This window comes from Rhinatrema bivittatum, chromosome 1, assembly GCF_901001135.1.
Source record: "Rhinatrema bivittatum chromosome 1, aRhiBiv1.1, whole genome shotgun sequence".
NCBI lineage: Eukaryota > Metazoa > Chordata > Amphibia > Gymnophiona > Rhinatrematidae > Rhinatrema > Rhinatrema bivittatum.
The window spans coordinates 254,922,861-254,934,889 of NC_042615.1; the positions used below are offsets into that span (position 1 = coordinate 254,922,861).

A 12,029-nucleotide genomic window follows, 5' to 3' on the forward strand; every position below is an offset into this window, starting at 1 on the left:
TTTCCTGAACATATCCATATCAGTCCAGATCAGTGGGATGTACCAAAGCCACCCTACTGTGGGAGGGATCCCAAAAGACCCGCTCTTAGAACCCCTTCCCCGAAATTGGATTCCTCCAGCGCTCTTACGTTCAAGTGGTAATGCTTGGAAAAGGTATACAAAGAGGACCAGACCGCGGCTCTACAGATCTCGAGGAGAAACCAGTTTATTTATTTATTTATTTATTTTTAATTTTTATATACCGGAATTCCTGTATGCAATACAAATCAATCCGGTTTACAAGTAACGAAAAGGTTGCCCTGGTCTTGGGGTTAGACCGGGGTTTTTTTTACATGGAACACAGAACAATAACTAATCAACCATTGAACATTATTTCAGGGAATATTGAAAGTAACAATAAAATTTAACAAATTTAACAAATTTAAACATAACAACATAACAAATAAACGTATTTGTGTATTGAATAGTATGTGTGTGTTCACCTTTTTACAAGGAACTTTAGTAGCGTAAATGGTCTGCAGTAAGCGGTAATATGAAGGTGAATATTGAATGTTAAATAGACATGCGAGTAAGCAAGGACAGGTATGCAATTAAGTGACAAGGTGTTAGAGACACCCTGCAAAGGTTGGATCTGAAAGTCAGGAGGAGGTGCCTAGTTACACTCTGGGAGTTGGAACGCTTGCCTGAAGAGCCAGGTTTTTAATCCTTTTTTGAACTCTGGTAGATTGGGTTCCACCCAGGCGGCCACCTGTGCCCGTGTGGAATGAGCTTTCAAACCATCCGGAAAAAGAGCGTCCATTGCTAATGTACACCGAACCAATGGCCTCCTTCAGCCACCTAGACAGAGTGGCCTTGGATGCCTTGTTCCCCCCTGCTTAGGAACACCAAACAGGACAAACAAATGATCTGACTTCCGAAAAGGATTGTGACCTTCCAATAGCACAGGAGGAGTCTGCAAACATCCAATAAATGCTGGTCTCTATCCGTTGCCGAGTCACGAGATCAGTCCGGGAAGCCAGGGAGCTCTACCATCTGATTAACATGAAATGCCGACACCACCTTCGGCAGAAAGGATAGCACCGTGCGCAAGGACACCCTATCTGCCGAAATCCGTAAAAATGGGTCCCGGCAGGACAGGCCTGCAATTCCGAAATGCAACGCGCCAAACAGATCGCCACTAAAAAGAATGTCTTCGGTGTCAGGTCCTTGACCGAAGCCTGCCCCACCGGCTCAAAGGACGGTACACAAAGTCCGCAGGACTTTGTTAAGGTTCCACTCCGGGCACAGTTTCCAAAGAGGCAGCTTCAAATGCTTTACCCCTTTGAGGAAGCGAACCCCATCCGAGTGGCAAGCCAGGAAAATGCCGTCTATTCGTCCCCTGAAGTACCCCAGAGCTGAAACTTGAACCCGGATGGAGTTGTACGCCAGGCCCTTGGAAAGTCCCTGCTGCAGAAAAGCCAGAATATGTGGGGAACAGATGCCGACCCTGGCCCAAGTCCTTGTTGTGCACACCAGGACTCAAACACCTTTCATACTCGCATATAAGCCATGGAAGTGGAAGGCCACCTGGCCTGTAGCAGAGTGGCAATCACCGCCTCTGAATACCCCTTCAGTCGAAGGCGTTGCCTCTCAAAAGCCAAGCCGCGAGAGAGAAGCAATCCTCCTGATCCGAAAATATGGGTCCCTGACTCAGATCCAACAAATGCGCCAGCCATAAGGGACAGTCCGTGACTAGCCGTATAAGATCCGTGAACCAAGGGCGCCGAGGCCATCAGCACCACCTGGGTGCTGTTCCACTCGTCTGAGAACTCTACCTATGACAGGCCATGGAGGGAAAGCATACAATAGGATCCCTGAAGGCCATTTGGACACCAGTGCATCGAGACCCATGGACCCCAATTCCTTCTGTTGACTGAAAAATCGTGACGTCTTTGCGTTGAGTTGCCATGAGATCCACCTGGGGAGTTCCCCATTGGGCACAAATGAGGTTCCACGCCTCTCTGGACAGCTCCCACTCTCCTGGGTCCAGCTGGTGTCTGCTTAGGAAGTCCGCTTGGCCATTGTCGACACCCGCCATGTGCGAGGCAGCGATGCCCTCCAACTAGTTGTCGACCCAGCTGAAGAGATGGGCTTCCTGGGCTACAGCTGGGCTTTTGGTTCCTCCCTGATGGTTGCGGTATGCCACCATGGTGGCGTTGTTCGAAAACACGTGAACCATCCGCCCCGTACCAGATCCAGAAAAGCCTCCCAGGCCCTGTGGACTGCCCTGGTCTCCAGGTAGTTGATGGACCAAAGGCGTTCCGATTCTAACCATACGCCTTGTGCTGCTCTGCCTAAGCACACTGCACCCCAGCCTCACAGGCTGGCATCCGTGGAAACCACCACCCAGTCCTATTGCCTTTGGACTCTCCCAGCGACTTCACCAGCTGGTCCAGGTGCTCGCCAAACAGGAGCTTCCCCCTGAAGGGGAGATTGCACAGGCGAGCTTTAGAAAAAAGTCAGCCAACCAATTCCGGAGCCACAGCAAGCGTTGGGCCACCACCGAAGAGGCCATGGAACGCGCCGATGTTCGTACCAGGTCATACAGGGCAACTGCCGTGTATGCCACCCCCGCCTCCAGGTGAGCCTCCTGCGTCTGGGACATGATCCCCGCGGAGACCGGGTCCTGTGGCTGCTGGATCCAACACCAGTAGGCGCGCTGCATCATACTGGCACAGACTGCCACTCTGAGGCTCAAAGCCGAAACTTCAAAAAGGCGCTTCAGGTGGACCTCCAATTTGTGGTCCTGAGCATCCTTCAGAGTGGCCAACCCTGCCACCGGAATGATAGTTTTCTTAGTAACTGCTGCTACCGCATGTCCACCTTGGGGTTCCTTAAGGGCTCCAAATGCTCTTCTGACAGTGGGTACAGCTTGGCCATGGCCCATTCCACATTGAGATTGGCCTCTCACTCCCTGCTGATAAGCTTCTGAATTTTCTTCGGAATTGGGAAAGCCGAGGGGGGGGGGGGTTTCTGGCAGCCCATCCAGGACCGGGTTGACCCCTTCGCAGTCCAAATCCTCCTGTGACAGTTTGAGCCCCAGTTCCTCCAGCACCTGAGGAGTAAGGAGACATAATTCCTCCTGCTTGAACAGCTGGACCACCCAAGGGTCATCACTCCCCCAGAGGCATCCAGCAACAACAATGGATTGTCCCCGCTGGCATCTGGGTCCGGATCGGGGTCAGTGTCATCCTGGGGCGTGGCTATATCACCCCAACAGGGGGTCCCTCCAGTGTCCCCACATTTCCAAGGCTCCCTTGTGCCCAAGGGCCTGGGACTTCAGACGCTTGGCAGAGCCACCAGCACTGTCCTGAGACCTCCTCTTCGCAGCCTTCCTGGCCAGGAAGGCTTCATGCATTAGTAGCACAAACTCCAGGGAGAAACCTCCAGGTCCCACATCATCGTTACTGGAATCCAAAGTTGTATCCTTCGGTTCTCCCTGGCCCGGTTCTACCACTGCCGGGGAAAGCGGGGGAGGGGACTTCCTGAGCTTCCTTCCCCTGGGTATCCATCGACCCCGGGGGTTTGCCTTTTTTCCCCCCGATCGCCCCCCAGGCACGCGCCTGGGCTTCTGGCCCTTGACAGATGGCCCCTCCCCCTCTCAGCACATGAGGCACAGAGAAAATAAGCATCCAACTCTAAAACCAGGCCACAGGCCCTACAGACTTCCACCAGGGCACTTTCAGACATGGCAGTCCTTCCCACAGCTCCCCTGGAGTCCCAGAAGGAAGAAAATCGGTCGGGCTGAGCACTCGTGCAGGACCCGTGAAAAAAACAAAATGACACCCAGGCTCAGCGCTCCGCGGAGGAAGAAGGAAGCAGTTAAAAATGACTGCAAACCTCCGATTTGACTGCCCAGGCCCTCAGGACACCTACCCTGAGGCTAAAAAACACCCAGAAGCTGCTTCCCCGACCTGAGGAGGCTCCAGACACTAGGATGCTTCCCCCCCCCCCAAGCACTGCCTGAAACGGCAAGCCTCAGAGAAAAGCCCCTGCAGAGAAAAAACTGAAAGCAAAAATCTTTTTTTTTTTTAAACTCTGTAAGTAACAAAAAAATCCACACAGGGGTATTTTCCTTTAGGAGGTGCTGGAAGAGGGCTTCGGGGCATGGAGGGAACCAGTCCCATGGCTATCCAACTCCCCGGATCAGAGGGCTCTACAGCCGGGGGTTCGCCCTGCTCCACCCAAGGGATGGCCCGCATTCGGAACCTCACACCTCGGGGAGCCCTGCAAAACTCAGTCCAGAGTTGCAGGATGCACGACCACCATCTGCTGGAGACAGAAATACTGAGGAGCTGCAGGTGGCACTAGTGATATATATAGCAGTGCCTAGAAGTTTTTTTCTCTGCGTCCATCTGCTGGTGCGAGTGCATAACCCACTGGTCTGGAGTGATCTGGGTACGGTTCAGGAAAAAAGCATTTATTTTTTCTTGTTGTGTTTTTCTAATTTCCTAAAGATGGTGCAATGTGAAATGCTTGCAAGCATTGTGTCAAAACATCATCTAACAACAATATGACATGTCCTGGAAGGGAAAAAAAAAAAAAAAAGACCCATCCTGATGGTCTATGGCAGTGTTTCCCAAACCTGATTAGGTATGCCAAGGAAAAGTCACCATGGCCTTAGAGAGAGATCGACTAGCACCTGGGCACTACTCAGCAACAAGACACCAGCAAGTGGCTCTTAAATGTATAGGAGTTCTTTTCCGAGAACATGTATAATCATACATACCACTTCTTCTTAGCTACAGCATGAGCCTCACAGTGTGGCAAATAATGGGCAGCAGGGCCCAGCTTTGTGCAGCACATACATTGCACACAGCATCTCCCCATCTTCCCCCTTCCTGAATCTCCTTGAGTCCTTCCAGCTTCTGTCTTATCCCCAGCCTGAGAGAGATAGGGTGAGTGTGCACTGAGCACTGGATGTGACTCACATTGGAGATCTGGCAGCCATATGCAGCACTCAAGATGGGTCATTCATTAAAATGCGATGGGCCATTATCATGTGCATTAGGGCGTTATCGAACACTATAACTACCACATTGCAACGTTAAGATTTAAATGAGGGAAAGGGGAGGGGTTAGGGCAGGGTTAATAAAATGTTGATACCGGTACCACTGCGGGCAATGTTTTCCACATTATCACTGGCAGTAGTGCCGGAAATAACACGCCCTTTTGCTGTGGCACCATGGAGGTGATAGAGGGCAGCACAACTGCAACCACGGTGGGCGAAAACGCACCGCCGCAATGCGGCCACCAGCTCAGTATCACCCCCCACCCCTTTTTTCTGCAACTCATCATTCCACTATAATTATAGCGGAATGATGAATCCCGGGGCAAGTCAGCTGCCTGTACCACACCAACTTCTCTTTTTCTACACTTGTATATAGAGGGAATGGTCCATTGCGATGGTTCGTGTGTCTCTGTGCCCCCTCTTTCCTTTTATTTTAAAATTTGGAAGAGAGACTGGTGGGGTTTTCAGTGCATCTCTTGCTCTTCTTTTGGCCATGAGTCCTTTCCTTGTTGTCTGCCTGCCCCATGGAGAATGGTGTGCCACACATCATTCTTGTTATTGTAGGTGTGACTTGGGCTTCAAAAAGTTGGGAAACACTGTTATGGTGGTCGTGGTGAGCAGTAAACAAGTCGTGTTTGAGCTAGCATGTCATATGATCTTTTGAAACCTGTTCATAACTCATTTGCATTGTCATTGCATTAACTTAAAAAGATTGACACTGAGGAAAACCATTTAATAAACCTGACCTTATGTGTCTTCATATTTTTTCAAAGTTAAAAGTCAGGCGAGATAGAGATAGAGATATATATATATATAAAACTTTTATATTTTTAACTTTTTTTGTGTGTATGTATATATATATATATATATATATATATATATATATATATATATATATATATATATATATATATATATATATATATACACACACACACACACACACACACTTCATATTGCCAGTGCCATACTCACAAATCTAATTTTATTTCAAAATTCAATACTTATAACCTTGCATATGTTCTTCAGATTTTTCACTGCAGTGCTTTTTGTTGCTATGGAAATGCTGGAAGACTACTGAAGATTTTAGATACATTGCTGCCATCTTCTGTACAAACGATATGCAGCCTGCTACTTTAGCTAAATGTTTTTTAAATTAATTTTATTTAAAAAATGTGTAACCCGTATCCTACAAAAGTTCGAGGTGGGTTACATTTAATCCATACATAATTAAAAACAAAAAACAGTGCAACCAAAATTGTAGCCATACCACAATACTCAGCAACTTCATGAATGTGCTTGACAAAATGATCAAAAAGTAAACACACACACCTAGCTACTCAGTTACATTGAATGCACTGTGAAACAGAAGAGTTTTTAAGGTCTTTTTAAATACCTGTGTATCTGAGATAGTTCTGACAGGTGCTGGCAAGGAATTCCAGTTTTGGCCCTGCGACAAAATGCCATTTCCCACATCTCTGCAAAATGAATATGATGTGTTGGCCGACTTCTAGCAATCCTTGCGGCATGGATCTAAAATATCTTGGAGGAGTTAAATGTGCAAAATTGAATTAATCCGAGGCACATTTGGATTATTTCTTAGTAGGTATATTAACATTGCAATCTTAAAATCTATCCACCAATGAACAGGTAATCAATATAGAGAAGACTGAACTGGGCTAATATGCTCTCATAAGCAGGTTCCCATCAAAAGGTATGCTACAGCATTCTGTACAATCTGTAAGGAATGCAAGGAGTTTGTTGGGAGATCCAAGTATAACGTATTGTAGTAATCAATTGAGGGGAAAATCAGCGCCCGCAGGCTAGATCAAAAGTCACATGGGTTTAATAATGGTCTTAAGTGTTGTAATATTTGAAAACTGAACTTAACGACTGACAATATGAGGTCGCATATACATTTTGATCAAAAATAACCCCTAAATTTCTCATCTGTTCTGCAATTGTAATATTATAGCCTTCAAAATCAAAAGATGTAGATTTATCAGCTATAAAAACTTTGCTCAGAATAATTACTTCCATCTTATTGATACTCAATGCTAGCCAATTGTTTCAGCCAATGCTTGACCACCGACAGATATAGGCCATCTTAAACACAGCAGACCATGATGAAATTTTTTGGAAGAAAAAAATGGATACCATCTGCGTAGATCTTAAAGTTCAGTCCCAAACCTGAAAGAAATTTGCAAAGATGCATTAGATAGATGTTAAAAAGTGCTGCTAACAAGGCAGCGCCTTGAGGAACCCAGATTCGATCATATACCAGATAGATGTTCCCATATTTAGCCTCACTTTTGACCCCTGTCTTTCAGGTAGGAGCTGAACCATAAGAGCACCATGATTGATATCTTGAGATCAGAAATCCTGGTTAATAAAATTTGATGATTGATGGTGTTGAAGGTGACCGAGATGTCTAAAACTATCAGAGCATAGGTGGTGCCAGTGTCAAAGCTCCTTTGAATTGTTTCCATACTAGACAGCAACAATGTTTCTGTGCTAAAGTATCTTCTAAATCTATATCATTCAGGTTCAACAAGAAAATGATCAACAAATCTGGATAATTGCTGTAATACAATTGATTCAATGGTTTTTGCCAAAAATGAGAGAGAAGATATTGGGTGATAACTGGCCTGGACAGTTGTATCAGCCAAAGGTTTGCTTAATAATGAGCGAACAGATGCCTTTTTGGACTTGGTGGCAATCGCGCTGAAACTGAGAATGCTGTGAACTCTGGGATGAAGAGACCCGCCCCCCCTGACGTCATCACGCTATGCTTATTTTAATTCCCTTAAGTTTTCCTTTGTTAATTAACCTTTTTCATAGTGTTTAGTAATCCTTTGTTTATTAAATATGTTCATTGTATTTGACTTAGGAAACCTATTTTCCTGCATACTCTGTTTTTAATGTAAACCGGTATGATTTGTATCTGATACAAGAATTTCGGTATATAAAAATGCAAAATAAATAAATAAATAAATTGTCCAGTATTTAAAAAACAATTAATGATCCTTCCTCTAAATGGTGCAAGATAATCGCTCATCGTTTTTAGGAAAGGGACAGGACAAGGATATAGTGCACAATACGCTCCATAAGGTCAGTCTTCAAAGCCATTTAGATGGATAACTCACAAGTTATCCAACTAAATGGCAAGATTTCCATCTAACTCACAATTTATCCATCTAACTTCATGTTATCTAACTTATCCATCTAATTCCAAGTTAACCATTTAAATGTTTAGTTTTGAATATTGACCTCCATTTATTTTATTGATGGTCTGGAATGATCTCAACAGTGAAGTGTCAAGAGTTTTGACCAATCCAAGAAGACACTTCCATTTGATTGCTTAGTAGTCTCTACCAGTATATAAAGTTCAAAGAAAATCTGCTTAATTCTCAAAAGATAGTGAGCCAGCCACCATGAAGATCACATCTGAAACAGCAACCTGTCTGAGAATGACAGGTTGCTGGACATTGCACTTAGCTGTTCAATATAATTAAATCTCAACAAGAAAAATAATTAACAGAGCCATGTGGAACATATTAAAACTTGCCTTGGGTGCTCTGATAATGGAAACCATGATGCAAATAATCATAGGAAATGAAGATCAGGCATACCAATGAACAAAAAATAATATTAAATCATCTCACATCAGTATGTCAACAGTTATGTTTACAATGAATCTGAGTCCAATTTAATTTTTTTCTACTGGAGAACTTGATTTTCCATTAATGTGTTCTATTTCAATGTCTGAGATTTACTTATTTTTCTGTATGTCTGTGCATCTGAAAATTATCTGCCTTACAAATTTCAAAACTTTAATCAGAGAATACAAAAACGTTTAGAAAAAAATACTGAATATGGGCTGACTTTCTAGCACAGGGGTAGTCAACTCTGGTCAAGAGCCATGAACAGGTCTGGTTTTCAGGTTATCCACACTGATTATGCATGACAGAGATTTGCATACAGTGGAGGCAGTGCATGCATATTTGTGGCTCTTGAGGTCCGGATTTGGTTATTCTTGCTTTAGGAGATATGTATAAATCAAGGAATAAACTACTTTCAGCCTCCCACTCCCTGACCATGTGTTTCCCAAAGTGCAGTATACTTTATTCCTAGAAAATTCATAGGACAACTGTAATGAGCTTGCATTATGAGATTACTACTAGCAATGGGGAACGATAAACCTAGATTTGTTTTTGGTGGAGTAATAACAGACCTCTAAACTGTCACTGTCAGTGGGCTCTGTAATTAGTCAAAGATCATTTTTACACAAATTCAATTGGACTGTTCATCAAATGGCAAACTTTTATTATGGTAAGTAATCAAACTTTTCAGTTGTTGACAATTAAAATTAATGGTATTCAGTAGAGTCATGCGAAGTTTACTTTGAATTTCAGGAACACTACCCTTGATTTGTAGACTTGTGCTTTGCAATATGGCTCATCACTCACATGCACACATTAGATGCTTCATTACATCACTGATGCAAAAACATAGGTAGATAGATGCATGAGGAACAAGTCTCCACCCAGGCACGAATTAGTGCAGTCTGACTGTAATTGGCACTGCCGATGTGGTGAAAAAGATAAGATGAGCAGTTCTTAGTACATTTTGAAGGTCAGATGCTTCCCTGAAGATATTTTAAATGAGTTGGTGTCATTATCAGTTTGTAGAACATTCACTTTAGGTGGGGAATTTGGTATCATCAGGAAAATCTGAAAGAGACGAGAGCACTAACTTCGCAACAGTAGAAAAAAATGCAAAGGAAAGCAGCATACATTGCAGAAAAGTGATTATTCATACCAATGTGTTGCGAAAAGAAATATATTTTAGGAAATAAAATATCCAGGAGGCAGAATTTTTTCTCAATACCAATTTTTGTCTGTTTGAGGTGAATACTCACTTTCCTCCTTTGAGTTTCTTCTCCTGTTGAGTGGGGTGCTGCCATCTCTTTATATAAGAGGTTAATTTATATGTGGTGACAAAGAGGCAGCAAAGAAAATACAGCTAATATAGTAAGCACATAAACCAAAATACAAACAAGTACAAAAATCATTGGTACCAGATCATTACAAGAACACAAGTATATAAAAATTACACAGTACTTAATACTAAAGAGAAAATATAAATTTACTTTTCAGGAAAATGAAATGCACTGGAAACACAAAAACACCTTTGCAGTTTCCTCCATGCCCTGTGTCCTTCCAGCTTAATTGGAACTGGCATCTACTGAAGCCATGGAGTCATGAGCCTCCTATCTATCTAGTTTTCTGTTCCCATTTTTTACCCCTCCATCTATTTTTTATCTACCCAGAGTGGTAGCCATGTTAGTCTGTAGCAGCAAAAATGACAAAAAAGCTGATGGCATCTTAGAGACTAATTAAGTCATGGGCTTTCCAGGGCAAGAATTATCTGATGAAGTGGTCACTTGTCCTTGAAATCTCATCCCTCAATAAATCTGTTAAGTCTATAAGATGCCACAAGTTGTCGTTTTCACTGCAGAGACAATCCTATTTCCAGGGAACAAAGACCATCGTTCCTTCTAGGAACCCAGTATGTATGCATAGAGTCTGACCATTAACTGTCATTTCACAATGGCTGGGACTCTTCCTCCTTTCCCCTCTGATCGTGGACACTTCCTCCACAGAATCCCCCAGCCCTGGCTGCCCCAAGGAGCAGAAGTCAGGCTCAGAAATTGAACTGCTGAACCATCAAGCTGCCCTTGAGCAGGCGTTCATTTATGAGTGTAAAATGTGCGGATTGGCCGGGTGACTAATAGTCTCATCAACTTGCATTTGCATGTGATGACGCTATTAGTTTTCAGAGTTTGGCCACACATGAGACACTAAACCCCTTACAGTATAAGGGGTAATAGTCACGCATTGAAAACATCGGCCAAACCAATGTTGAACAGTGCACACGGCCAAATGCACTTTACAGAATTGGCCCGTTTGTGAGGATGACCATCTCTTCTGAATGGGATAGTTCTGCTACATTATGGGTCAAAACTCTATGCAAGCCTTTAACACTACTCAGTAGGGTTTTTCACAGGAATATATGGAGGATTGCCTTATAATACCACAGGTATGTTGTCTCAAGCTGGAAGACAAAAATGCTGGAAGATGCACAGAATATTAGTAGTTTTATTTTCTTGTTCTTTTGGCAAAACATCAATTAAGCCCCATTGAGGCAAATATCTATGGCATATGTGTATTTACACATTTAAAACTAAATATTTTAAAAAATAGTTTCAATGGAGTTAGAGAGAATGAAAAAATTACATTTTAGTATCTTTTCCTTTTTTGCCTTTATAAGGGAAAGAAGCTGCAAGTTAAGACAAGAATATAGTTTTAGTAGTATTTACATACCCTGAAAAGCATTTTTCACTGATTATACTTGCTACATTTAATTTTTCATATTTAGTTTACATATTCATTACAATTTTGGCTATTCAGTCAAATATCTACTGTAAAATAAGAATACAACCTTGAGGATCAGTTTTATGATTTTGTTACTATCTTAAATAAAGTTAAAACAGAGTATAAGATGTTATCACATATCACAAGAGCGAGTGTGTATGTTCATTTTAGAGAATGTGGCTGCTACCAGGAATAAAAAGTTTTTCAGAAAACCATAACTGTGGCACTCTGGCAATAGTAAACACATAGGTTGATTTTAAAAAAAAAGTGTTGCTCGTGCAAAAATACCCACATACTTACGTCCGAGCAACATGGATTTTTAAAAAGCCACAAAATATGCATGTGTTTATTCGTGTGTGTGAGATGAATAAGGGGGCTGAAAAGGGGCAGGGCATGGGCATTCCAGGCCAGGGCCAAGACTTATGTGCCTAAATCTGAATTTTAAAAATGAAACCCGCGGTGCACATACACTAGATATGTGTGTATCTTTACTGTTGCTCCTGATGAGGAGCAAGTCTGTAAATCTCAAGTTTTAGGGCTTA

General features: G+C 43.1%; 1 protein-coding gene across 7 annotated transcripts in view; it reads right to left on the reverse strand.

Moving 5' to 3' along the window:
• Positions 1–12,029, reverse strand: part of LOC115087092 (transmembrane protein 127-like) — a 161,545-nt gene that overhangs the window by 67,040 nt on the left and 82,476 nt on the right. For 4 of the 7 annotated variants that reach the window (XR_003855435.1, XR_003855432.1, XR_003855434.1 and 1 more), the window contains exons 4-5: positions 9,520–9,783; positions 6,447–6,592 (exon numbers count right to left, since the gene is read on the reverse strand). Coding sequence is in view for 2 of the 7 variants with exons in the window: in XM_029593845.1 (XP_029449705.1) it covers positions 9,670–9,783 (114 nt within the window). In the remaining 5 variants the exon portion in view is untranslated. Of the gene's footprint in view, positions 1–6,446; positions 6,593–9,353; positions 9,784–12,029 lie in introns of those variants that run through there. The other 3 variants (XM_029593845.1, XM_029593818.1, XR_003855437.1) reach the window with 2 other exon arrangements.